The 24,971-nt window shown below is 51.2% G+C and overlaps 10 protein-coding genes across 10 annotated transcripts; 5 read left to right on the forward strand and 5 right to left on the reverse strand.

Annotated features, from left to right (window-relative positions):
• Positions 1–824: 824 nt before the first annotated feature.
• Positions 825–2,624, forward strand: EDD37DRAFT_653368 (MFS transporter; the record flags this gene model as incomplete). Its single annotated transcript, XM_062818555.1, has 2 exons — positions 825–897; positions 949–2,624. 2 exons carry the CDS (start codon positions 825–827, stop codon positions 2,622–2,624), a joined length of 1,749 nt encoding a protein of 582 aa, XP_062666954.1.
• An 887-nt stretch (positions 2,625–3,511) lies between these two features.
• On the forward strand, positions 3,512–5,062 carry EDD37DRAFT_673808 (YT521-B-like domain-containing protein; the record flags this gene model as incomplete). The annotated part of the gene is made up of 2 exons (XM_062819487.1): positions 3,512–4,087; positions 4,152–5,062. The coding sequence occupies 2 exons, from the start codon at positions 3,512–3,514 to the stop codon at positions 4,869–4,871; spliced, it is 1,296 nt and encodes a 431-aa protein (XP_062666955.1). The 3' UTR covers positions 4,872–5,062.
• Positions 5,063–5,118: 56 nt separating this feature from the next.
• Positions 5,119–6,487, reverse strand: EDD37DRAFT_639673 (uncharacterized protein). The gene is made up of 3 exons (XM_062817188.1): positions 6,188–6,487; positions 5,806–6,104; positions 5,119–5,642 (listed from the first exon to the last, which is right to left on the reverse strand). The coding sequence occupies exons 1-3, from the start codon at positions 6,309–6,311 to the stop codon at positions 5,364–5,366; spliced, it is 702 nt and encodes a 233-aa protein (XP_062666956.1). The 5' UTR covers positions 6,312–6,487; the 3' UTR covers positions 5,119–5,363.
• Positions 6,488–6,941: 454 nt separating this feature from the next.
• On the reverse strand, positions 6,942–9,249 carry EDD37DRAFT_143599 (ferric-chelate reductase). The gene is made up of 2 exons (XM_062809599.1): positions 8,868–9,249; positions 6,942–8,814 (listed from the first exon to the last, which is right to left on the reverse strand). The coding sequence occupies exons 1-2, from the start codon at positions 9,032–9,034 to the stop codon at positions 7,056–7,058; spliced, it is 1,926 nt and encodes a 641-aa protein (XP_062666957.1). The 5' UTR covers positions 9,035–9,249; the 3' UTR covers positions 6,942–7,055.
• A 265-nt stretch (positions 9,250–9,514) lies between these two features.
• Positions 9,515–10,644, forward strand: EDD37DRAFT_143555 (uncharacterized protein). Its single transcript, XM_062809597.1, has 2 exons — positions 9,515–10,110; positions 10,163–10,644. The coding sequence occupies exons 1-2, from the start codon at positions 9,712–9,714 to the stop codon at positions 10,442–10,444; spliced, it is 681 nt and encodes a 226-aa protein (XP_062666958.1). The 5' UTR covers positions 9,515–9,711; the 3' UTR covers positions 10,445–10,644.
• A 1,206-nt stretch (positions 10,645–11,850) lies between these two features.
• Positions 11,851–14,025, reverse strand: EDD37DRAFT_143595 (fungal-specific transcription factor domain-containing protein). Its single transcript, XM_062809598.1, has 2 exons — positions 13,589–14,025; positions 11,851–13,533 (listed from the first exon to the last, which is right to left on the reverse strand). Exons 1-2 carry the CDS (start codon positions 13,815–13,817, stop codon positions 11,942–11,944), a joined length of 1,821 nt encoding a protein of 606 aa, XP_062666959.1. The 5' UTR covers positions 13,818–14,025; the 3' UTR covers positions 11,851–11,941.
• A 160-nt stretch (positions 14,026–14,185) lies between these two features.
• Positions 14,186–16,116, forward strand: EDD37DRAFT_143780 (amidohydrolase 3). The gene has a single exon (XM_062809602.1). It carries the CDS (start codon positions 14,395–14,397, stop codon positions 16,018–16,020), a length of 1,626 nt encoding a protein of 541 aa, XP_062666960.1. The 5' UTR covers positions 14,186–14,394; the 3' UTR covers positions 16,021–16,116.
• Positions 16,117–16,567: 451 nt separating this feature from the next.
• On the forward strand, positions 16,568–18,368 carry EDD37DRAFT_143688 (uncharacterized protein). The gene has a single exon (XM_062809600.1). It carries the CDS (start codon positions 16,682–16,684, stop codon positions 18,014–18,016), a length of 1,335 nt encoding a protein of 444 aa, XP_062666961.1. The 5' UTR covers positions 16,568–16,681; the 3' UTR covers positions 18,017–18,368.
• A 352-nt stretch (positions 18,369–18,720) lies between these two features.
• Positions 18,721–21,302, reverse strand: EDD37DRAFT_612525 (heterokaryon incompatibility protein-domain-containing protein; the record flags this gene model as incomplete). Its single annotated transcript, XM_062815362.1, has 4 exons — positions 18,721–20,172; positions 20,201–21,039; positions 21,088–21,154; positions 21,195–21,302. The coding sequence occupies 4 exons, from the start codon at positions 21,300–21,302 to the stop codon at positions 18,721–18,723; spliced, it is 2,466 nt and encodes an 821-aa protein (XP_062666962.1).
• A 581-nt stretch (positions 21,303–21,883) lies between these two features.
• EDD37DRAFT_612526 (TEA/ATTS domain family-domain-containing protein) lies at positions 21,884–24,872 on the reverse strand (the record flags this gene model as incomplete). The annotated part of the gene is made up of 3 exons (XM_062815363.1): positions 21,884–24,162; positions 24,212–24,388; positions 24,443–24,872. 3 exons carry the CDS (start codon positions 24,870–24,872, stop codon positions 21,884–21,886), a joined length of 2,886 nt encoding a protein of 961 aa, XP_062666963.1.
• Positions 24,873–24,971: the final 99 nt, after the last annotated feature.

Below are 24,971 nucleotides of genomic sequence, written 5' to 3' on the forward strand. Positions count from 1 at the left end.
AATACAGGACCTCCTTCGGACAGATGACACCGGGAACATGATGACGACGAATAACGAATATGTACAATACTCAGACGGGAGACAAGTAGCTTCTTCAGGGTTGTTGCCTGCTTCAGGCCTTGCCTGCGAGTGAGCGAGACCCAAATGGAAAAATTCCACAGAAGGACAAATCAACTTTGATGTTCTAAAATCTTTGTATGTTTCATCCCGCAAACGACCCTGCTTGTCTGGTACATCAGAACTCTCGATCTTATCTTATCTGATTCGCTCAAACTGATCTTTATCAGTTTTCGCGGTGTGGATTTCGGCATAACCAAGCCGTGTTAAACGACTGACGCAATCTTTGGCTCCTTGGCTTCCCATGCGGCTTTCATTTCCTCGTTCCAACTTTGCACCGTTCTTCCCGCAGACATCAGTTGAGTTTCTCCATCATCTATGCCGTGATAGCCGACTCCAACAAGCCTCTGTCTCCTCGAGAGTCATTCTCATTCGATGCTGTCATCTCCGGTCCTGTCGTTGATCGACTGTGCTTCGGGCTATTGAAGGCCCCCTTCCCTTTCCACCCACTCAGAGTTCTTGCTCATTCACTGATCTCCAAAGAACCCTCGCGAAAGGTAAACTACACACGACAGTGACCCCTCTCTACGCCCTACGCGTAGTGGGCAAAAAGTGCCAGCGTCGGTTGTTCTCCGTTTCTGAACCGTCATGGTGTTTTACTTTTCCTCTCATTGTCTCTGAATCATTCCCATGTTATCTGTGTTGAGTTCGCCTTGTCGCCGTGTTGTTCAGTTGACCTAGGTTTTCGGCCTCGAATAGGCTCGAATATGAGGGTTGACGCTCATGACGAAACGCCGCAATCGGTAGACGTCAGTTCCCATACCAGCCTGCAAACTCCTGGTATGTTCTATTGCATTCAATCCAGGGTCACAACCATTGACAATTCGGTAGTGAATGCGTCTTCCCCTCCAGGAACCCATCAATTCTATCCTTCCGACGTTACTCTTCGTGATGAACCCCCAGCGGACGCCGCTCCAGATGACGTACCGGTGGGAAGAAGAGATTCGAAAAAGATAATACAATTTGGTCCAGACGATCCGGAGAGTCCATACAACTGGTCGAAGGGCAAGAAGCTCTATGTCTTCTTCGCCGCCATCCTCACAGTCCTCAACAGCACTATGGGTTCGTCGTTACCGAGCAATGCGATAGACTTTATCGCCAAAGACTTCAACGTCACTGCAACGATCCAATTACCACTGCCCATATCCTGCTTCCTCGCAGGCTATGTCGTTGGTCCGACTCTCTGTGGTCCACTGTCTGAGAACAATGGTAGGAAACCGGTCATATTCGGGTTTTTCCTCTTCTCAACCATCTTCAGTATGGCCTGTGCAGTGGCTCCGAATTGGCCGGCCTTACTGATATTCCGGTTTTTTTGTGGTATTGGCTATTCTGGGCCTATCGCCATCGTCGGCGGATTGTACGCTGACATTTACAATGACCCGCGACAACGAGGGTTAGCGATGGCTTGGTTCATGGTTGCAACCTCCGGAGGACCTGTTGCGGCGCCTGTCATTTCAGGATTTATTGCTGAAAACACTACATGGAGATGGGTCTTTGCTGTGGGCACGTTATTCTCAGTGGCCGTAATCCCCATCATCCTTCTCATGCCAGAAACCTATACGCCGATCTTATTGAGTCGGAAAGCCAAGAGACTTCGCAAAGAAACTGGTGACGATGAAATCATCGCCAGAAGCGATCTTCAGAAAAAGACTCTGCGACATGTCCTAACGGTTGTCATGACGCGACCTTACCGGATGCTGTTCCAAGAAGTGATTGTTATGTGCACCTGTGCGTACATTTCTCTGGCTTATGGCATCTTTTATATGTACTTTGAAGCATATCCAGTCATCTTTCAAGGTCCCGACTCCGTGTACAAGTGGTCACCCGGCGTTGCAGGTCTTGCGTTTCTGCCGATAGCGCTTGGCGCCCTGCTCGCAGCTCCAATTTACCTTGGATGGGACTCATATCTGGCCAAAGCGCGGACGAGGGGTGCGAAATGGGCACAGCAGGAAGAATACCGTCGGCTCCCACTAGCATGCATTGGAGGACCCCTGTACGTTGTCTCACTCTTCTGGATCGGCTGGAGTGCAAGACCCGACATGTTCTGGCTTGCCCCTGTAGCCTCAGGCGTGACATTCGGCATCGGTTTTGTACTGATTTTCATGGCCTTGTTGAACTATCTGACCGACGCATACGAGACTTTTGCAGCAAGTGCTCAGGGCATTGCGAGCACTTGTCGCAGTATGTTTGGCGTCCTGCTTCCTCTTGCATCGGCGAAAATGTTCTCCAGTCTGGGTATTGCTTGGAGTTGCAGTCTCTTGGGGTTCCTTGCCATGGGAATGTGCATCATACCATTTGCGTTCCTCTGGTATGGAGATCAGATTAGGGCCAATAGCAAGTTCTGCCAGCAATTGAAAGAGATGAAAGAGCAAGAAGCCGCCGAATGGGAAGAGACTGAAAGGGAAGAAGCCCAGAACGCAAGTGAAAAAGCTGGCCGCCCGTCAGACGGGGACAACTTGAACTCACCGACTCCAAAGCAGGAAGAGAGAATTTATGACAAGGTATAATGACTACGTGGCAGCGAACACCAGGTTTTGATGAAGTTATTTAGCGGCATATAGACAGGCGGGTAAATAAAGATAGCGCGGAGTTTTGGGTTCCGACATCCCGTCATACGTGGACAATGTCAAGGGCTGTTTCAGCCATCAAGACTTGAAACAAATAGCATATCTCGGAGCTTTGTTAGCTCAAGGGCATCTATACCTCTTTTGCAAACCAGCCCAGGCGAGCCGATGAAGCTCCGTTCATCAGTAAACGGAGAGATCGGAGGGCCGATAAGCGGGTGAGGAGCGGGTCAACTACTGCAAGCGAACCACGTTATGCCCAGCACGGCAGTTGACTGACTGTACCCCAGTTGAATCTTGGTTATCAGGTTATCAAGGTGCCGAGTCTAGAATGTTTTTGAGCAAGTTCGGTTTCTATGCAATCTTCTGGTTGGCAAGATGAGCACGTTTACAGGCATCTTCTTACGCCAGCACGTTTAGGGTCAAATGTCATACTGGGTACAGTGGGACGTTCTACCACATGTCATACCCTTCAGCCAAAGTCTCTTATCTCCTCAAATGGGTAAGATGCTGATCAAACGAGCAGAAGAACTTAACACGGCGCTCATCTCTCGCCATGTTATGCTGCCTTGTAACTTGCTTGCACGAGCAGGTGATGCCAGGGAAAAGCCACCACATATTATTTGCAATAGCAGTATTAGACATGAACCAGTCCTCCTGCCGTGGATAACGCCTTTCCCTTTTACAATTGCCTCCAACTCACTCGGTACATGATCGAAATTCACACACTCTAAGCACTGGCTTATGGTAGACAGCATGTGCAGCTTCAGGGATCATGAAGGTTAACACATTGCGATACTCACTCTCGCGGCATCTTTGCTAATCTAGTCATGGAAGGCCTATTCCCAATCACGATACCGGCTGGGAGGCGCAATTCAGGAGAGCGCCCTCGAGGACAGTCCAGAAATTGGGGTGCATATGCCCTATGGGTGGGCAATATACCACAGCACACGACCGTCATGGGATTGAGAGACTATTTCTCCCGGGCCGCCCCACGAGAACTGCTTACCATCTCCTACAACCCAGACTCCAAATATGCCTTTGTCAATTTCAGCACTGAGTCCGCACGCGTCTCCGCCATTGGCAGGGCTGCATCGCAACTATTCGACGGGAAAAGACTGGATTGTCGAGTACGACAGGAAACCAATGCCAGGTCCACGAAGGTCAGCTATGGGCTTGGCCATTCCGCCAAGACGAGACTGTCTCCCTCTCCTGATCGGTCAAAAGACATGTATCATAAGCTCGAGGAGTTGAATCAACAGCCAGAAGCCGACCGGTCACAATGGGGAAAGGACAAATATTTCATTATCAAGAGCTTTTCTATGCAGGCGCTTTATCAAAGTCTGAGTACGAATCTGTGGTATATCCCTAAACGTCACGTCGAGCGACTCAATCATGCCTATCAGGTAAGCGTGCTGCTCATCCTTTCCACTTATTGTCGGTATGATTTTGCTGACACGGGCCACGCAGACAGCACGAGATGTCTACTTTTTGTTTTCCGTCAATGGCTCCGGCGAGTTCTTCGGCTATGCCACGATGGCATCGGAGATCCGGGGATCTGACGACGCAGCTTCACACTCACCAACCCTGGACTTAAGTGACCCGACCACGGTTGCATTGACGCCACACGAAAGAGACGTCACACCACAGTCAAGGTCGAGAGCTTTCTCGAGTACATCATCAGCAACTTCGCTAGGCTCGATCCACTACGAACCAGAGAGGCGAAGAATAATCTGGGAAGCAAATCATCATTCTTCAGAACTGGGAGACGACCTTTCCCCTCAAGACTGGAGTCCCGTTACACCGTTCGACTCCCCTGGACGCAAGCACGATAGTCCAATTGAATCGAGAAATAATGAATATTTCTCGCTATTGCAGCCAACGACAACAATAGCTCCACTACGGACGCTGTCCAACAGTCGGAACGCGAATACACCGGGTGCGGAGGTGGAGAATATCAGTAGTCCCTGCCAGATCCGGTGGCTGTCCACGCAGAATGTGCCATTTGATGAACTTCGAGGATTGAAGAACGCTTGGAATGAAAACAAGGAGATCTATATAGCGAGGAACGTGACTGCAGTGGACCCCAGCGCTGGGAAGAACTTAATGAGACACTGGAAGAGCAAGGACGAGGCGAAACGATTATTGGCTTCGACTGGTGCGATTTTGAGAGCCTGGCCCGGGTCGTGACTCATATTCTGCTAAGCAACCTTGATGGACACCATTGAAAGCAAGGCGCTAGGACGTGGTAAACATGATTGTGATGAGGTAGCAAGCAAATCTCCCAGAGTACTACGAGTGAACAAGAGACATGACATGAAGGGAGATCTTACGATGGCTTGTCATGGCTTCGAACTCACTTTCGTAGAACTGTGATATACATCAAGTTGCGAGCAGCGAGGTTATGAGCATGGCCTGACCTTTCCATTAGAGATGATTGAAAGTGCGAAGTTACGTTGTTGCAAGCTTGCTTATAATCCTACTGCGGCTGAGAAGCCGATCTCGCTAATCTGCCAAGGCTGAACCCCCCTATTTTCTTTCAGCCTCACGTCTCGGTCACTGTATCTACGAACCGGTGCTACCTTTGGCGTGCCTGGCCATTGACCATCACAACACAGCCTGCCAGCCTACTAGCTTTGGCCACCATTGAAACTAAACTGTCACAACTTGCTTTGGTTCACCTCAGAGCCACCCGGCAAATGCCAGCGACAGCATTCCCACAACGATCCAAGCACCGTCAGCCACACCATCGGCCCCAATTCCAACTACACATCTCAACGCACCACTGCTTGAGGTAGCTGTAGCTGCAGCACCACTCGCAGTCACAGTGACAGTCGTCGCTCCACTCACCGATCCATTGGCGGACTGCTGGACGAGAGGGTAAATATCGACACCACTGGAATTCTGGCACGCATCGTTGGACAGTAACGTCGCGTTGGCGCTGAATCGAATGTCGGCGCACTAAACACACGGATTGTCAGTATACACAAAGCACCAAGTAAGATACTGCTCCACCATGGACGTCACCAAGTAGTCAGCAGCCCCTTCTCACACAATCGTAAGACTATCTAGGTCGGTCGCCCGGCTCCCTAACGGAGAGCAGAGAGGGAGGGATGGGACGTACATTATACAATGCTGTGCCCGAGTCCCCAACTGTAATGACCTGCAAACTCGCGTCCTGGCCTTCCACCACCCCAAGATCGGCTGGAAGTGTCCATTTCGGTATACAAATCGTCCCATTACCCGTCTCGTTGAGCATCATGGGGTTCAAGGAAATGTTGAATGTCGATGTGGTGCCGCCGAAACCGAGGTTGAAGGAGACGTATGTCCACGGGTGGTGAAAGTCGATCAGTAAAGACCCGCCGTCGAGGGGCCACAGGGTGCGGTTGGCGTTAGATGTGGCGGAGGTTGGGACGTTGGCGCCTTGCATTCCATAGGTCAGTACATGATTGCTGGGGACAGGAAGGCTTTAGCAAGCTCGATGTTGAGGCTGGAGGTGGACATACATGGGAATGTATACTGTGACGCAGGTGGGAGGAAGGAGTCACCTCGCCAAACTGGGTACTGGAGCTCGAAGTGGGCGGATACAAGATTCGCAGACAAGAGGAGTGTGAGTACAAAGAGCAGCATAGTGAGGTCGCGGCTGACTATACAAACAACGAGGCTATGGGTCGAGAATGCAGGACTAAAGGATCGAAAGTATACAATATGCAAATCGACAAACCACCAGAGGAGTATTGAAAGCTGGGATGGAAGAGATGAAACACGAAAGACTCATAGACAGTCATCTTCACAGTTATATATTCTTGAGGTATCATGCGCCCCCCTGCTGGTCTTTTGACAACTGGGCAAGTCTTGCTGCCGCCAAGGGTCTCTTCCCAACGCCACGAGCGATGCAATGCACCTCAGGGGTCATCATGAGGAAGACCATTTGTAGTATATGGTAAGGTTCTCGCCGTAAAGGTCGTGGAAAACTTGCTCAATATGCCCGCAAGATGAACTTCAAGAGAATTGGCACTCTTGGCTGCAGGGGATAGTGGGGTTTGCGGTGACTAAGGTATACAGAGTCCCGACAAACAAGCCTGAGGCGAGGTCGTCCCATACGCCTTGGGGCCATGAGAAACCGCCGTACCGGACAAAACACCATACAGGCCTGTTGGGGAGAAGTGCGGCCTAGTCAACCTGTCGGAAGGTGCACAAGGTTCAGGAGAAACTCGAGCTTGGAAAATTTCTCGGAGGAGACAATGGACGCTGACAATCAATACACCTTGAGCACTACCATTCTTAAAGCTAGGCAAAAGACGTATACGATCGCAGAGTCCAAGCTCCGATGGAAAGGCTTGCAAAAACTTCTCACTATTGTATGCCAAAAGCTCAAGACCCATAAGTTTCACAAAACAAATATATTCCCTGAGCACCAGTGCCCTTATGCACCGCTCGTTCATCGGACAGTCGTGCCACATAATTTCGTACAGAACCCATGAACTGGTTCCCTCCACAAGCAAAGATCCCAGTCTCTCCCCATGCAGCTTCAACCACAGGTCGAACCAATGCATCAAAATCTGGCCGGCCGTAACTTATCTGTAAATCACGTTCGTCGACAGATGCAGAGGAAGATGACGACCGCAGCGATCTCTGAACCACAGCCTCGTCTCCCCCTTTCTCGCCCGCAGGATGGGCCATTGAGGTCGTCATCTGCGTCTCAGCCTCGAACCTTTCATTGTTGGACCGCACGTTCGAGTCTTCCAGAAGAGCATTTCTGCTCGTGGTCGACGCCACCCCCGTGCCGTCCTTCGTGACGTATATGCATATCGAAATCGCGACATTCCGTTTCTGAGCTTCCCTCCATGCAGAGAGTAATTGGTCCTTGAACCAACCAAGCTGTTCAGCCTGGCGCATAGTCCACACGAAGCGGATTTGTCGAAGGTGATGTCCTGTCAACAATGCATGTAGGAAGAGCGGCACGGTGAAGGACGCACCGTTCCCTGTAGCCATGAAGATCAATGATTCGTGCCGATCGATCGACGGTGGTGCGCCCCATGGGCCGCTGATGAAAGACAGAAACGAGCTTGTAGCTTGTAGACTCTGGCAGCGCCGATGTAGACGTCGAGTGAATCCCGAATGTACTCGGATGTAGAGGTCGATCTTGTCGGAGCTCTCGTTCCCTGTAACAGTCTTGGGCACATTCGCAATAGTGAACGGATGAGCTTCGAACAGTCCCGCGCGCGGTATCGACAAGTACACATGATGACCCGGCTTCCACTTGAAGTTGACATCGCGAATCGTAACGTGAAGATGATCGGAAGACAGAGCCTTGACATCGGCCACGTAGCCAACAGTCGGCTTCTTCGACTGTCCCAATGTTGCTCTCCGTTTGAACGCAGGAAGAAGGTTCAAGTATATCGTCCTCAACGTCCTCAGGACCCGATCGACGACAACCACCCCAATCGCAAACCAGACGTTATACGCAGCATAGGATGGAACATGTACATGAACCAGCCAAAGCAACACAAGCGCCGCAGCCAGATGTTGCAAGAACCACAACTCATAGCTGAGATTGCGAAAGAACCCAAATCCAGTGATGACCATCCATCCGATTATTGCCCACGCGCCGAAACCGTACTTGACCATGGGCATCCACTCCATTTCCAGGGTGACAAAGTGCGCGATATCCCATTCACGGAAGAAAAACGACCAATGGACAATCACCGTGAGAAATATCGTCCGGGCAACCCATCTATGCAGCCAATTCAATCTTTCGTACGAGACCCCTGTCAGTATTCCAATAAGATTGAACTTGCCCGACAGGACGTATATCAATGGTAATTGCGTGACCGAAACCCAGGCTGCGCGGAATCCGACGATCTCCCATCTATAAGCGTAGTTCGAGGAGGATGGTGTGAGTATTGTATTGGACCATAGCATCGTCAGGATGACGAGCCAGTATGCCAGAAGAAAGAGACATTTTCCGAGCGAAGGCGGAGTGAAGTATCTGCTGAACTTCCCCGTAAACGTCCATAGTTGAGGATAGGATAGTTCTCTGCAGGTCGCGATGAGGGTGTCGTAGGATTGGGCAAGGGCGTTGTCGGGTCGAAAAGGTATGATATTCGGGTTCTGTTGACTTTGTCGCTTGCTTTGGCGTGTCAGCATTTCCACATCAACCAGAAATCGTTCAAGGACACTTACAAGACAAGCACTCTGATGTTGTCCATTACTCTGCGAGCGACCAGTAGACCGACGACCGCGACAACAAGGTACCAGTATACATGGGCGATGTGTTTGTTGGTTGGGGTGAACATGCCCGCACTGGACATGTCCATGCCACCCATGCTGGACATTCCTGACATGTCCATTCTGGCGAATTGATCTGGAAATCTCTCCTTACTGATGATGATGACAGAAGGACATGAGCATGTCTATGAGGTCGTGCTTATGCAGTGTAAGGCATTGCACTGCGCGTTCGCATTCGGCATCCTCGTCAGCGTGAGCGTGCGGGCGCAGTTGACCACCACATGGACTGGCTCAACGTGCGATGGACGAAGGACATCCAAGCCAACAAGGGATCCAGATGCAATGACTCTCTGGTCATTAATAAAACTTGCTCTTTCATGGACTGTTGATGGGGTGATTGGTTGAAAAACATGCTCAGGGAAACTTGCTCATCTCCACAATTACTTGGTATACTGCAGCCTCATACCCTGATCAGGTCTAGTCGACCTTACCGACTCCTGTCACCCACTTAATGCCCCCTGGCTAGGACTCTTGGGACTCATGGAGAGATTCTTACCGCACTGCAGTTGAAGCCGTCGACCTCATCAGACCAGGAAGCCACGGCAGTAAGAGAATGTAAGGGCCATGGAAAGGAGACCAAAAGTCCAGATAGAAATAGTCCCAGTCTTGGCCTCGAAACCTTCTAACAGTCCTTTTCTCTGACCATTCCCTCAATTGCCAGAGACCGAGCGTCTGGACCATCACTTCTCATTGAACATCGTACTCAAGGCTTCAACGGTCTTTAAAAGTCTTGGTCATAATGCATTTCTCGACTCTTCTCTCCCTCTTGCCCGTATGGACCACCTTCGCGTCTGCCCATTTCATCCTCCAATATCCTAAATCTCTCGGCTTCGATGATGATATCGAGGGCACATCACCCTGCGGTGGATTCGCCGCCACCTTCAACTCCTCCGATGACAGTGTTCCTGTCGATGGCTTTCCTGTTTCCATGTTGAGCACACATCCAGCTGCAGACTGGCTCTTCCGCGCAACACTCGATCAACAAGCTCCTTTCAACTGGACCAACTTACTGCCTGTTGTCTCCGAAACTGGCCTAGGACAGTTCTGTCTGCCGGCTCTTAAAGCTCCATCAGATTTTGCTGGACAGACTGGTCTCATCCAGGTCATCCAAGATGGCGCCGACGGAGTTCTTTATCAGGTATGCATGCGCCATCACTCTGAGACAAATGACTAACCGTTTCGGCGTCCAGTGTGCTGCAGTCAACTTCGTCACGGGCGTCAACAGCACTGTCAGCTCGAGCTGCACCAATGTCACTGGCTTGACGGCGACGGTAACCACCGACAACAACTTCAACACCACTTCCTCTTCCTCATCAACCGCTTCGAGTGGTGCAAGTAGTACCGCATCGAGCACCACTTCTGGCGCTGCCGCATCCGCCAGCTCATCTGGACTTGCTGCTGCAACAAATGGTCCCGTGCTTGTCAAAAACCTTCTGGTCGCCGCTGGCATTGCTGCGCCATTCCTTTTGTAGAAGACTTCGGCACAGTAACACGACGGGTCTCGGCTCGAGATGTGGAATGACAATACCTTCAGCATGAGAAATGCATATGTATGAGCAAGCGTTGCAAAAAAAGGCCTTTTCACTGGGAGGGTGATTTTCTTCTTCAGCAGCTGTGTTGAGGCGGAACTCTGTAGCCTGACAAATGACAGCCAGTAGGCTCTCTGGTCGTGATGGCTCATCAGTCCACGCAGGATGAGGATCCGGCTCTTTAGAAACCAATGATCCCGATAAACGGCGTCTATGCCACTCTGGAATTGCTGCCTTGTACTTTCACCGTTGCAAGCGTAGACATCCATCGAGGGTTTTCCGCAGCAGCTGAGAGGAATCGACATATTCCCGGCACAATTCTCCAGCTTCGGTGCTTGTCTGTCATGATGAGGGTGATGGGGTTTCACAAGTATGTGCCAATGAGGTGTCCCAACCGCAGTCACACCCGGTTGACCGCACCAGCGGGATTTCCATGGTCATGACCTGACATGAAGGAGTGGAACTGGCAGTGATCAATACTAGTGGCACTGTACTCTTGACCCCCAAACGAAGCCTCCAGACAGCTCCAATTTGATAGTCCAAGCCTCCTCGTGGCCGCTTCGCCTGCATATTTGACTGGTCGATGTAACTTTCGAAGGATGATCGACCATGAGTGCATTGTGCCGAACTGACAACGATGCAGGCCCTCCTTCTTGGAGGCATAGTGGCCCAATAACGCGAAGATCCCGCAATCCAGAACGCTGTGCGACGAACCAAGACGTCTGAAGCTTGATTGCTGTGAGTAATGTGCGTTGATTGGTCGCACACCCACACCAGGCGCCACTACCTTGGGTGCCGGGAAGGATTTGTCGGGAAAACGCACAAAGACCTCAGGGTCTCAGCAGGAAAAGGCCGGCAAGAAAGGGTATAAGTATCTCACCACACCCATCATTTATTCTCTTTTTCTCCAGATTCACCACAAGCACTAAACAGCACCATTTTCAATACTCAGCACTTGAACGATCCCAGTCCTCCGACTCTTTGAACAATCCTCAAAATGGGTCCTTGCACATGTTCCGGCCCCGGCAGCTGCCAGTGTGGGTCTGGCTGCAAATGTACCGCTTGCGGAGTAAGTTGGGCTTTTCAGAAGACGAAGCCGACGCTGATCTTTCAACAGCACTAAAAGCTGCCACCTGACAATTTCAAAACGAGAAGACCTCGTTATCACTTTTGGCATGCACAGGCTCCGATATCCATGAAAAGTCTGCTGCGGCATGAACATCTGCGGGATTGTCTTCCACGAGACAAGAGATGACATTGGATGTGTTAAACTGGGAATTGTTGTTGGAGTATATCTTATTGTCGCTCGTTGCACTTTGATAGTCAGTCAGATATGCAATCCTGACTCAGTATCATCATGATCGTTGTTCTTCACGGCCATGGAGTGGCACAGTCGAATATTATGACCAGCTTTGTCGTTGACCACTTCAGTCCACAGCCTCACCACAGCGATAGGTCCCATTCTTTCTCAGCTTTAACAATGTCAGTCACCACGACGAGCATTTGAACATGGAATATGCACGTACCGAGTAATTGGTGAAATTGCCGTTGTGGACCTGACGATCCCAAGGAGTCACGCTCCTGCCATAGCTCCAGTAGGAAGTCTCTCGCCGAGTCCGTGTTCCGCAGAGCGTACCTTTGCCTCATCTTCTCCACCCAATCCATTACGAAAAGCCGGTCTTCCTGTTCGTGAGCGGCGCACCCAATGATGAACAGCGGTTGCAAAGTTGCGACTCCTGGAGACGCAAAGTCGTGGAGGGTGATCTGTTTCAGGCAACTTACTCCCCGCTTTACGGCGGACTGAACCGCCGCATCGGTGATAGGGACATTCATCACTCTTTGGTAGACCTGAAGCAATACGGCAACGTGATAGGCTTCGTTCAAGCAAAAGAAATCGGATGAGGTGTCGGAGTACTCGCTGGTAGGATCAAGTTCAATGACGGGATCGTCTAGCATGGAGTTGATCTTCGCAACCAGCGCCTCCGACCTAGTTGTGTGTGCATTCCGCAAGACCTTGACGGCTGAGTCATCATTTCCAAGTGCCAGTTCAAGTTTCTGCAATGCTTGACTCTCTGCGTAAAGCGTGTCGACCTCATCAACTACAGGGAGGAGTTTCGTGGAGAAGCCATCATAGACGTCGATGTAATGACTTTCGTTGGGAGGGGCCAAGGTCAAGGCTGGCCTTGCCGCAGTCTCCAAAGATGAATTACCCAGCAGGAGTGACAGAGATTGGAGCGACTTCCACAATCTCCAAAGGACCAATATGTTGCCCGAGTCTGGTTCATGGTTCGAAAAGTAGTTGCTGATCATAGTCGCAGCCCCTTGCAAATGCAATCTCCAAGATCGAGGCTTTTCGCCTCCAGCCAGAATATCGCACAGACACAGCATCAAAGCGGTAGCAATGGATTGTTCATCAACGCTTGCATTGTGGCCAATGTTTTGTAGGCGCAGTTGTTGGAGACTGGTAAAACGCAACTGGGCAAGATAAGCCTCGTCCGCGTAGGATCCGAGCGAGATTTGGTGGATCGCTGAAAGACCAAGGATGGCGGAGAGTAGGTGTGTTCCATGGGAGGTATCAAGAGCCATCGGTAGCAGGACTGTACAGAAATCGTTCTGCATGGTTTGATGCAAAGACAAATAATTTGTTACAGTGACGGTGAAGTGGTCCAGCAATGACCGGTCGACATTCGATAGCCATGGAAGCCAGGCAGGATTGGGTAGCAGTTCAAAGGAACCTGATATGTGTTGGATGGGACGAGTAGTGGAAACAAGATCAAGGGATGAGGTAAGCTCAACCGAGTCTGCTATGCTGGATGTGTCATCCACATCAGGCGTGAATGCTAGACTTGAGGAGACTTCGCCGGCATATGGGATATCTCCCACAGGACTAGTGGTGACAATTAGTGTGCCTGGACTCGAAGGCTGGCCGACCGAGCTGACAGTGTCGTCGAGAAGGCTCGCTGCGATATCAGGTGACTGAGGGTCTCTCTTCGGTGATTCGAGTTGATTGGGACCGTAGACGAATGAAAAAGCTGCAGATCCATCAGTTCACTTGTCATACGTTTATACGTCTGGATTGTATCTCACCATCTGTACTCGAGCCTTGTTCAGACTGTTCAACCACTGCCCCGGTTGAGAGTACTTGTCCAAAACAAGATTTGCGGAAGGATCGCCCGCCCCATTTGAGAGGCTTGTCATAAGAGCATGACTTTCCTGTCTTGACGCAGTACTCACAGTTCGGTCGCTCTTCCGTGCACTTACGGTGCATGCGACGGCATTCGCGACAACCACCTCTGGAACGAAGTTGCTTCGCCATGAGATGTCGCAGACTGGTTGTGGTGCGGGTCAATCATGGTCAGCTCCGCTCTCTGGGGAACTTTGGCGCACGTGCGGAAGAAGTTTGTAACAGGAAATTTGAGGATACAAGTGCCTTGTTCAGCATGGCAATATATCGTCGATAACATCGTCCCAAATGACCGGACAGGAAATTGTATGCGGTGGCCGATGAACTTAGACAAAAGATCAGGGTGTGAAAGATAGCAAATTCCGGATAGCATCGACTTTCCTCATACGTTCTAGCGCTGGTTAAGCATTGCCGAGGTTCTTGGCCACCCGCGGAGTTCTCCGATGCATTATACTTCCGCCTCTTTGAAGACCTCAGGAGCCTTTCCCTTATTGTTTGCGCGCAAGAGTCGATGATTCGTCGAAAGCAAATCTTGAAGGACCAGCTTCAGCAATTCTATGTGCAACACTGGTCTCTGGAACCTGGAGATCTGCGTCGTGCATGGAGTTATATGCTGGGGTATCCTGCCAATGTGTTGCCGCCATGGACTCCTGATTGAACCAGCAAGCACGAATAGCGCAGAGAGAGATTTTCTACGCCGGGCGCGATCATGACAACGATTCTTCGTGGTGGTCGCTTGTTCACTGGCCCAACGGACTCTCAATATGAAGAACTCGAGATTCAACACAATTGCATGGTAATCAAAGACGACATTATCCTCCACATTGGCGATGAAAGCGATCTTCCCGTTCTGCAGGCTCTTCAGGATGGCGCCGAAGAAGTCGACTTGCATGGGCAATTGGTGCTCCCAGGCTTCATCGACTCACACTGTCACATCTCCATGCTCGGACTAGCATTGGGCAAACTGGACGTCCAGCACTGCAAGAATATCGACGACATAAGAAGCTCGATCAAGGTGTATGCCAGTGCGAACCCTTCGTTGAAGCTCATAATGTGCCGAGGCTGGATGCAAGACACGACTGAAGGAGTTACCTTAGCCAGTATGCTCGACGACTTGGATCCGCGCCCAATACTGATCGAGGCAAATGATGTCCATTCAACATGGTGCAACACGGCCGCTCTGGATGCCATGGGTGTTCAGGATATGCCTGATCCTCTCGGAGGAGAGATCTTACGAGATAAGGATGGCAAGGCTTCCGGGTTGATGTTGGAAACTGCCTCTTTTCAAATTGTCTGGCCCTACATTGCCAGTCAACTATCTCGAGAAGATAAAATTGAGAACGTGCTCAGAGCAATGGACACATATGCCTCATCAGGCTACACCGGCTTGATCGACATGGCAATGGGAGAAGAGGACTGGGAAATCCTCCAGTTTCTCAAATCCGAGGGGAAGCTGCATTGTCGCATCGCAGCACATTGGCTCGTCGAACCCAGGGCAACGACTGAGGACAATATTGCTCAAGTGGACCGAGCGGGCGAGCTGAATAGACGGTTCAATGCAGAAACGTCTCCAGACCTGCGCATCCAAGGTATCAAGCTGATCTGTGACGGAGTCGTGGACTCTTGCACCGCATCCTTGTGTCAGCCATACACGTCCAACGGTAGTTCGTGTGATCCGATTTGGACAGCAGATATGCTTGGTCCAGTCCTTCAACGAGCTCAATCGGCCGGCTTGCAGTGTGCATTTCACGCTGTCGGCGACAATACGGTGAAAGTGGTCATCGACACGATTGAATTGTTTGGCATAGCAGGACGGAGACATCGCATCGAGCATATGGATTTGACCCGTGCTGAGGATACACCTCGTTTAGGTAAGCTCGGTATCACGGCGTCGATTCAGCCAATGCACTCCGACCCGGCCATCTTTTTGGCTTGGCCGAAACTCGTGGGCGACAGCCGCTGCAAACGTGCTTTTGCATACAAGGAGATGGTTGATGGCGGCGCTCCACTGGCGATAGGGACTGATGCTCCCACAGCGCCTTTCTCGGCGCTAAAGAATCTGTACGTCGCGACAACACGGCGGTCCACGATAAACCCAGATTCAACCGAGACGATCAACAAGAATTTTGCCCTGCCTTTGGCCGCGGCTCTGACCGCAGCAACTAAGGGCGCGGCATACTCTTGCTTTGCGGAGACATGGATGGGGCAGCTCCGACCGGGTCACAAAGCAGACTTTACTATCATCGACGCTCCGCTGAACCCTGAGGCTCTGCTCAAGGCTCGAGTAACGCAGACCTGGTTCGATGCGGAAAAGGTTTTTGAACTGGAGGGGTAGCCTTTCTGGGCTGTATGAACCGTGTTGTGTGCGCCACAAGATGCCTCACAGAATACTACCAATAGCAGCAGCCAAGTGACCTCCGTCATGAAACAATGTACTACCTACAGGGGTACTTATACGAATACAACATACTATCACTACTACACCCAAAACCCGATCCTCAAGGTCATTCCTTGACATGGTTCAGCCATGCAGCCACTAACGTACCCTATCAAGCGTTCCGACGAAGGTGCAGGGAGGAGCTTCATTGTCTCGCTCGGCCTCGCATATGCCTTATGTATTTTCCATTGCCCCGTTTCCGGGCTTGCACATGTTGCAACAATACATATATTGAGCCTCAGAGCCCTACAAGGACCATTACCGTTCCTCCGCATCCTTGGAAAGAGAGGCAAAGCAATTGAGTCTAGTCGACATGCCGAACCAAACAACATGCATTTTTTTCACGATCTTTCTTTGCGTTGCAGTCAGCCCCCTTGTGAAAGCTCAAAGCAATTCAACAACCTTTGTCCTTCCTCCTGGTTACTCGAATCATGGCGATCCCAACCTGCTTTGCAAACCCGCGAAATGGTCAGACATTGCGATCTTCTGATTAGGCAACTATGTCGCGCATGCTGCAATCAAAACTGTTCCAGGGCAGCGCCCAGTGGCCACAGTCTTCATGGTCATTTCGGCTTTGCTCTTCCCAACAACTGGGGTAGTCAGCAGCATCTTAGCTTTACGAAATCTTCCCATCCTGGCAAAGACTAGTTTGAGGACTGCTGCAAGGGCCGGAGCATTGTGCACGGTGGTGTATGAGTCGGCTTCAGGGAGAGAATCAGGTTACTGTAAGCACATTGCGAGACCCCATGGCCGACATACTAAAGCAACGAGTCCCCGAAATCGATCCGCAAGCACGACTCATTCATGGCAAGTACAGCGAGCTACCGCCGGGATTCGTCCTTGTGCAAGTGCCATACAGGGCGAAATTCGCCAACACCCGGAGCCCGAGAAGCAACACTGGTATCAAGAACTTCGCAAGATGTTTGAATCCTTGTTCGAGCCTAGTAAACGTTCGCATGCCGATGCGACGTTCGTTGTGAGCAACTACAGTCTCGTCAAGATACTTGCTGCTGTTGGGCAAAGTTTGTATGGGATTGCAACGCTGTACGACACCAGAGGTGATCAGCTTAACCGCTATGGGTATTCAGCCTTCGGTCTTACGGTGATCCCCTATGCATATATATCTTTGGTTAACCTAGTCGCAAACCTATTATGTCCAGAATATCCTGCCATGTACCTGGTAGAGTCCCAAGCCATGCGAGATGCCATGGAGATTTCGGACAAGAGGGAGGAACTCGAGCTTGCTTCGTTCAGTGTTGCGGCAGGGAGTCAACATAATCCTGGAAGTCGACCCTGTCCAGGGAGGCAATCTGATTCGGCGAGCCGATCTAATCTATGGAATCCACCTGGTACAACAACTCAACCTGATGTAGTGAGTCAACCTGGTCCAGGAATTCAAGTTCCTTCTACAGCGCAAAACGTCGCTGCACCACTTGGGGAGCAAAGTGCCAACAGAAATATAGTAGGGCAGGTGCAGGCACACTCAGCAGAACATCAGCAATCCAGTCAACAGGCACAAGGAAGCCATACTCTTGCGTTAACTGAGGTGGATGCTACTAATGTTGCTCGCTTAGTTCCTTCAAAGCAAAGACGTTTCACTGGCGTGGTCGGAGCACTCGATGATGAATGGGTTCTTGAGTGGCATAGGCGTCACGAGGAGCTCTCTGTCCCATTGCTAACTAGGCCGGTTTGGGCTCATGGCGACATCGAGGCATATAAAAATGGGCAAAAAGAATGGCCTGACCTTTGGGCTTATGTCGACTGGTATTTGTTGAATACCACCATCTTGCCCCTTAACTTGCTCCTCGGAAAGCGGCAATTCACTAGCGACAAAAATCACGAACACCTCCAAGGACAGCTTGCCACTGCTGCACAACGTCGAACAAAGCTTTAAAATGTTGGGCTAGCAATGAGAGCAGGACCATTAGTTTTCCTAGCATTGAGCTTGTGGGTTTTGCGGGTGGGCGGTTTGTTAGTGCCGCTGGCTATCAACGGATCCTTGTCCTCGTTCCACCAAGGCCCAATGAGCAGTCATGCGCAAAGGACCTGGACCATGACATGGCTCGCTTTCGGTATTGCCGCTGGCTGGGTGATAGGGATGCAACGTCAAGTCTTGCTTATATCACGACACAACCCTCTCCGAGTTCTACTCTTCGGGACAACGCTCACTACGCCCGCTAGTATTGGTGGTATGGTCGTGGTTGCACAAATGATTCTCGAATACGGTGTTTGCATGGAAATCACATGAGCATGGAAGATAATGGGACGAAATCCTGGTCAGAGAAGGAGAGGTCCTGTAAAGCAACGGTATAGTCACGTTCTACTCTTCAAAGGCCGTGATGAATTATTCACCCAGGCACGGAACAAGAGTCTCCGCTTTTCCCCCGTAGCTGAACTCTGGCTGCTTCCTGATTGCAACTCTTGGGCTTTCAACCAACGTGCTTCGAATGGCACTTCTGACTGAGGCAAGCTTGTATTTCGAGGGTCGAATTCTCGCGGATCTTACTACGCCTAGTCGCCTCTTCCAAACTTCTTGTCCTGTAGATACTTCAGGATCGACTTCGATAGCTTGCCGTGGCGCGTTATTTTTCTGGGTTTTCAGGACAGGGCGAAGGCCTCCGGCTGAACAGCCTTCATCATCTTCTCCCGCAGCAACTCGCCCTCCATGATGCCCAGCACGAAGCATTCTCCAATGAAACTGAATTGCGTCGTATTTGACTGCCTCCGCAGGAGGTATGGGACATTACCTCCTAGAAGCAGGGCAATGGTATCACCTTTCTTTGCAGTCCAGGGGCACAGACCAAGCATCCCATTTGAAGTCGTGAACAGACACGGATCCGTGCAAGAGGGGACTGACCTTGTCTTGACGCTTTCGTAAGCACCACCCTTTGCTTTACTAACAAACGGATCAAGCGCAGGGGGTTCTGCCCGGTGAGACCATACATGATCCCCCAGCTTTGTTTGGGCTTGCTGTGCTCTGAAATCGGCGCGACAATCGCTGGCGGTGCTGGTTTTCCAATGTCCTTCAATATTGCTTGGGTCGAAGATCTTGTGGAAGGCTTCCAGCAGCTCCTGTGAGGACGAATCTGATAGAGTGTTTTGGTTTTGCAAGGATAGGTGTTTTATGTCCTGGATGTCATCCACCTTGTACCCAACGAGGTTGATGACCAGTGAACCGGCATCAGTCCCATCGAAGCCTGGGCGGAGAAGTTTCTTGTCCGGAACAGTATTTCCTGTTGCCCGAAAACCAAATTGAGCCTCGAGTGTCGCTTTATACCATTTTTCGCGCCCTTCGAATGGCACGGCCCAACTCGGCTTAGGTAGAGAGGGTCTGTCCAAATCACAAAGCATCCTTTGCCAGGCTCGCGATCGATGGCTGTGTATGAGAGACAGTATCGACAGAGACTTGTGCTCGAAAATCCACCATCTCGTAAAGTCGGCGAAAACTTGCGATTCTGACTTTTCGTAATTGGGCCGAATCCACTCGGACAATTTGTCCTCGATACAGGTATCTCTCCCTAGAGAGGAGATTGCGAATATCTTGTCTCTAGGATCCGTTGCTTTCAAGTCCAACGAAGAAACGAAGACGTCCAAAATGTTGGGTGCTTGTGGCTGTGTGAATGAGGGCCGCCGTTGGTCAGCTAGTCCTTCGTCAATCTTTGCGTCTGAGAGCCTGGACCAGATTCGGGGCATGGTCACCTGCGATGCATGGTTCTGTGGTTCTCTCCTCATGGAGTCTTCGCTGGCAAGCCAGGAGTTTACGGTCGTAAGCTCCTTCCATGTGATGACCTCTGTTCCGCAGTGTACAAGAGCGCCTCGAGATTTGAGGACCTCCTGGATTACCCAGACGCGTCGGAACCATGCGTTGTCGAAGAGGTGCGACATCAGCTTGGAGACGTGAGGGGTGACGATACCTCCGGAATACTCCCTCTCGTGGTGACCGAAGCGTTTCCAATGGAGCCGAAGACTGCATGTAGAGTTCGATATTGAGACGCGTCGCCTCCTATCAGGCCATCGCGATCTCTGATTTCGCTCAGGGTCGTGTGAGAGCTTCCGTGGCAGGTGCATGCTTGTCCACCTTCACAAACGTGGTAGGTGAATTGTAGGCGTCGCGGATGATCCTCAAAGCAGCTTCGATGCCTTGGTGTCCCCAACCAAGCCATATGTGGACAATCCGGGCTCGCGAGAATATAGTTGCCATGATCCTCACTTTCTGAGCCCTCTCGTCCAGGTCGTCCTGATTGATACATACAACGTCCACCCAGAGTTTCACAACGTCCGAGAAATGGCGCAAATGGCGAATTGCGGCCTCTGCCGACCGAGTAATGCTGAGCTTGCCCTCGTCGCAGTTCGGTTCCGTTGCCGGGATCTGGATACCAATCTCCACGCCGTCTTCGGGTGGCCCACAGACGTAAGACACAGCTTCAAACTCCACTGGAGCGTCCATCATGCCATCAAGCTGAACGCAAAGCATTTCGCAATTGATAGGATCGTCGAAAACGCCGGGCTGGACAGCAAGTAGACGTATTTGACGTAACCTTGGATCAAGTGGCATGGAGTACAGAGGGTTCTCTCGACCAGGAGAGATCTGATAGTGTTGGAACCGTGGCTGATCAACCCTGACCTCATATCCGAGCTCGATCTGTGCCTCGCGCACGACATTCAGCCACGCTGGGTACATCGCTCTGGGCACCAGTTGGATGACATCTCCGGGCTGCAGCGCACTTAACCATGGTTTCCAATTTACGCCCCAGGGATGATGGGTTGTCCATCTTTCGGGAGTCTGTTTGTGGAACTCGGGATTCCCAACTCGATTGTCGCAGACTCGAATGGTTCGCAGATTGTTGCGATCGTGACGGCGTTGAACCAATGCTTCGAACCAAGAATATGATGGGCTGTTTGGGTGGCTGCAAGAGCCTACTATGTTTTCAGCACTAGAACAGGCAAATGGGAGAATTTGCGTACCTTGATCTCGTGAATCTATCGTATATTCAACATAGGATGCGGCGTTGCAATCTTCTGGTACCACCAGCTCGACATAGGGGCGTTCAGGACAGTGCTCACTGACGCACACGAGGTCGCTTCGCTATGCGACAATCTGCTTGATAATAGGTGGTTCTGACGACATTGTCTAGCGTCAATGGTCCGGTCCTGATATCAGAATGGCAGGATCCGTTCATGTTGTGAACATGCCATGTTAAGTAGGTGAGAGACGTTGGAGTCCCATCACTGCGTCGCCTTCATTGGAAGGAAAAGTGAGAAAGCTCAGGCATTGTCAAGCGCGCGGTTCGTCATGGCTATGCGATGCCAGCTTCGCCTCGCTGCCGCGTAGTTGATGTAAAGTGTAGAGGGTCGATTGCAAGTCATTGGGGCCGAGAGCGTGGCGTTTGGGTGGGGGCGCAGAACGCCATGCCCTCCAGGGGTGGAAAAGCCCAGGTTGCCCCAACCCTATTCAGTTAGCCCTCACGAGGAGCGAATTCAGGGCGGCATCACCCTCGTCCCAACGATAGGGGAGACGCGAGCTGTTTTACTCATGTCGTACTTTCAACCAAGGAGTAATCAGTCGACTGGGTGATGCAACGGGGGAGTTTGAGAAAGAATATCATTTTTCCAGAGCGCACAAAATGCTTATCGGGGAGCTGCACGCCAGGTTCGCCAATGCCTGCATGCAGCACATTCAGTCCAAGTAGTTTTGAAAGCTATGAATGAACAAATTCCAGTCATAGTGCAAACATCTCAGAATAGTTGTGATAACCTCACTTCATCCTTGGATATCGTCCATAGAGACCTCCACAAAACTGCCATCAAGTGCCAGCCCGTCAGTGCTTTGAGACTGTGAATGCACTTGCGTACCAGATGTAGTATCATCTTCGTCTTGTTGGCTTTCCAGCACGGGGAGAGGCGGGATCACCTGAAGCAGCCCACCAAGGAATGGATCAGGCTCACTTTGAGCGCGTGGCAGACCACGACTACCTTCGCTGACAACGACGGGAGCGTAAGGATTGTCCACAGGGTACGACGCAGATATTTGGTCCACGGCTTGCCCATTGAATTGTGACTGCAGCATGGATCCGTGGTGAGCGATGGGATGAACGTTCCCGAACGCTGACTCAAAGCTGTTGTCATTGTTCTGGAACACATGCGCTGGTGGATCTTGGCGCAATCCAGGGAAACTGTGATGGGAATGCAAGGTTGGACGAAGAGCCAGAGGCAACACCCGGAGAGGTTGATGAGGCCGTTGCGCATACGCATGGTCGCGATCAAGAGAGTCATGCGTTTGCGGTCGAGGTTGTTGATGGTGATGCTCACCACTCTCAGCGGATGCAGCGAACAAGGCAGCTCTTAGCGTTTCATCATCGTGGTCTTCTCCAGCCCACGGCTGATCGTCAATACTCCCGTGTCGGCGTTGCTCTTCAGTCAGGAACCGCAACACGGAAAGGTCTTCCTCGTTAAGCTGATGCCAATTCTGGTCGCTTAGATTGTTGGACTGTGAAAGGTCTGGCTCCTGTTTGGGCTGTGCGGAGGGGAGCAACGTTGCTGACTGGTCGGCTTCGTCAGCGCCCAGGCGCTCTTGCAGTGCTTGGTGTGCTTGAATATTGAATCGCGCCAGTGGTTGATCTTCATCTTGCGCGACTTCATGCTGGGTTTCATCCACGCATTCGTCTTTGTTGTACGTCATATTCGACAGGGATGTTTCTTGTCCGAGCAGTTGGGGGAATTCGAAGAGGTTTGCTGCCTGCATCGCATCAGGCAAAGAGCTTGGAGGATCTACGTGTGCCCTCGCGAAACTACCATCTTGTTGGTCTGCAGTGGAATCGCCATTGAATCCATGTGTGCCGGGAAGATGGAACGACGATTGTAGATGGTCCAGTCCTGCCATTTGCGCTGAGTCCAGGGCCATAAAGCCATCTTGGCACAATTCCTCATCCATAGACGTAGGAAACATGTCGAATGGAAGCCCCTGATGCTGCGATGAGAAGTGGCTGTTGTCCTCAAACGAGCCGATGTGCATGCCGTAGTCAGCCATAGAGTCCATAGGCAGTGCAGGCAGATCCATCCCTGTTGCGGTCGATACCTGCCCGTGTGGACCTGGTGAATCAGAACCCGACCGCAGGGTAACATTCCGCCATGTTGTAATCGCGGCAGAGCTTAAAGCTGCTTGCGAGAACTTCCACAGCAAGATCGCCGCTCTTCTGGGCTTCTGATTCTTGTGCGGCCGCTGGTCACTCCTACACCGCAGTGCAAAGATCTCTTGCATGATAGTCAGACCTTTGAAAAAGTTCTGTGAACGCAAATCCGCGAGCTCCATCGCTGCAATGTTCTTGTTCTCTTCCGCCAACTTCTTCGTTTCTGTGAGCGACGTGAGTACCGAAGCCCACCACCTCGACTGGAAAAGAGGTTTCACATTGCCTTGTTGAGAACCATAGCATTCCTCATGCGTAGGCGGCATGAGCAGATGGCCGTCCTGATAGATGTGCGTTATGCACGACCAGGATTTCTTTTCCTTGGCCCACTGCATTTCTGGCCACTCGTCACATTGGAAGTCAAGTTCGAGCCCGATACCAAGCTTGGAGTGCCGCGGCGGAAAATCATTCATCAAGTAGAAGTTGGCGTTGAAGAGGACCATTTCGCAGTGGTTGAATGTCGACAGCTCGTACCTGATGCTGTGAAGGTGCGGGAACGCGTGCCCCCAGTTGTCGATGGCCTCATCCAGATGTATGTCCATCAACTGATTATCTTCCTCAAGGCGGGTATAATTGTGAAGCGCATGTTGCAGCTCGCCTGGCAGGCTCACCCACATTTCGAAATGGACGCGCTGGACACGGTAGGTTGCAAGACAAATCGTCATCGCGGCGCCTCCATCCGTGCCGTAGCTGGCGTCTGCCTCTTTCTTCACGAAGCTGTGCTGCCGCTGTCGATCAGAAAATCCGGCCATTTTGTGTCTCTTGGCCATTTGATGGCCTGTAGAGTTGGGGTAAAACTGACGGCCGTCTGGCGCTTTCGTATCGTCCTCATCATCGAACTTGATCAGGCGGTCCCCTAGATATGGTCAGCATGCATTGAAGACTGCCGACAGGTATTGACGGACATTCAGGGATGCCCTTGAGGAATCTGTCCAGTACTTGAATGTGGCTCGAGACTTGTTTTCTCTCCCGCCACACGCCTGTCTTTTCGTAAATGTATCTTGCTATCAGCATGTTGCGTCCGTGTAGCCTTCCACCTTCTGACCATTTCTTGCGGCCCATGGGCTTGATCGCGACGAGTGCTTCTTTGTTGTCAGGTCATCCACTTTGGGCATATGAGTGTAATTAAGACTTACCATCCTGAAATGCATCCTCGATAGGTTGAGGCCATATGGGCTTTCCGTCCTTTCCAATATCTTGCCTGGGACGACGGCGATATTCGTCATATTTTGGGTGACTCAAGTATGGTCGATCTTGGTTCAGCAAGGCCCTATTAACGTACCGAGACTTGGAAGGTTTTCGTTCTTGCTTTTGTTCGACGGAACGATCAGAAAAGTCATTCGAACCCAACGCTACCGGAGGTTGGAACAAGCGAAATGGAGCCTTGATTGAAACTCCGTCCGCCCCGTCCCCCAGTGTCAGCGGATGCTGGTTTTCAACGCCATCTCCCAAGCTAGCAATTGATGACTGTATGTTGCCGGAAGAGATGGAGAGAGGGTTCATTGCACTAGGAGCTTGGTCCTGGGAGTATTCGAGTGCAGACAAGCCGGAATGTAGCATGTCCATGCCCAATGCGTACTCGAGAATGGGCAGAGAAATGTATACGTGGACGAGGACCAACGTGTTTGGAATGAATGGGAGGGAATGCAGAGTCAAGAGTAAATA

Source organism: Exophiala viscosa, assembly GCF_022695815.1.
Source record: "Exophiala viscosa unplaced genomic scaffold EDD37scaffold_11, whole genome shotgun sequence".
NCBI lineage: Eukaryota > Fungi > Ascomycota > Eurotiomycetes > Chaetothyriales > Herpotrichiellaceae > Exophiala > Exophiala viscosa.

Coding starts and splice junctions, on each gene's coding strand:
- EDD37DRAFT_639673 (XM_062817188.1), bottom strand. CDS start 6,311: ATGCTGCTCTTTGTACTCACACTCCTCTTGTCTGCGAATCTTGTATCC. Junction 6,105..6,187: donor GTCACAGTATACATTCCCAT/GTATGTCCACCT, acceptor ATGGAATGCAAG/GCGCCAACGTCCCAACCTCC. Junction 5,643..5,805: donor CGGGCACAGCATTGTATAAT/GTACGTCCCATC, acceptor CCGTGTGTTTAG/TGCGCCGACATTCGATTCAG.
- EDD37DRAFT_143599 (XM_062809599.1), bottom strand. CDS start 9,034: ATGGACATGTCAGGAATGTCCAGCATGGGTGGCATGGACATGTCCAGT. Junction 8,815..8,867: donor AACATCAGAGTGCTTGTCTT/GTAAGTGTCCTT, acceptor GACACGCCAAAG/CAAGCGACAAAGTCAACAGA.
- EDD37DRAFT_143555 (XM_062809597.1), top strand. CDS start 9,712: ATGCATTTCTCGACTCTTCTCTCCCTCTTGCCCGTATGGACCACCTTC. Junction 10,111..10,162: donor CCGACGGAGTTCTTTATCAG/GTATGCATGCGC, acceptor TTCGGCGTCCAG/TGTGCTGCAGTCAACTTCGT.
- EDD37DRAFT_143595 (XM_062809598.1), bottom strand. CDS start 13,817: ATGGCGAAGCAACTTCGTTCCAGAGGTGGTTGTCGCGAATGCCGTCGC. Junction 13,534..13,588: donor ACAAGGCTCGAGTACAGATG/GTGAGATACAAT, acceptor ATGGATCTGCAG/CTTTTTCATTCGTCTACGGT.
- EDD37DRAFT_143780 (XM_062809602.1), top strand. CDS start 14,395: ATGACAACGATTCTTCGTGGTGGTCGCTTGTTCACTGGCCCAACGGAC.
- EDD37DRAFT_143688 (XM_062809600.1), top strand. CDS start 16,682: ATGGTCATTTCGGCTTTGCTCTTCCCAACAACTGGGGTAGTCAGCAGC.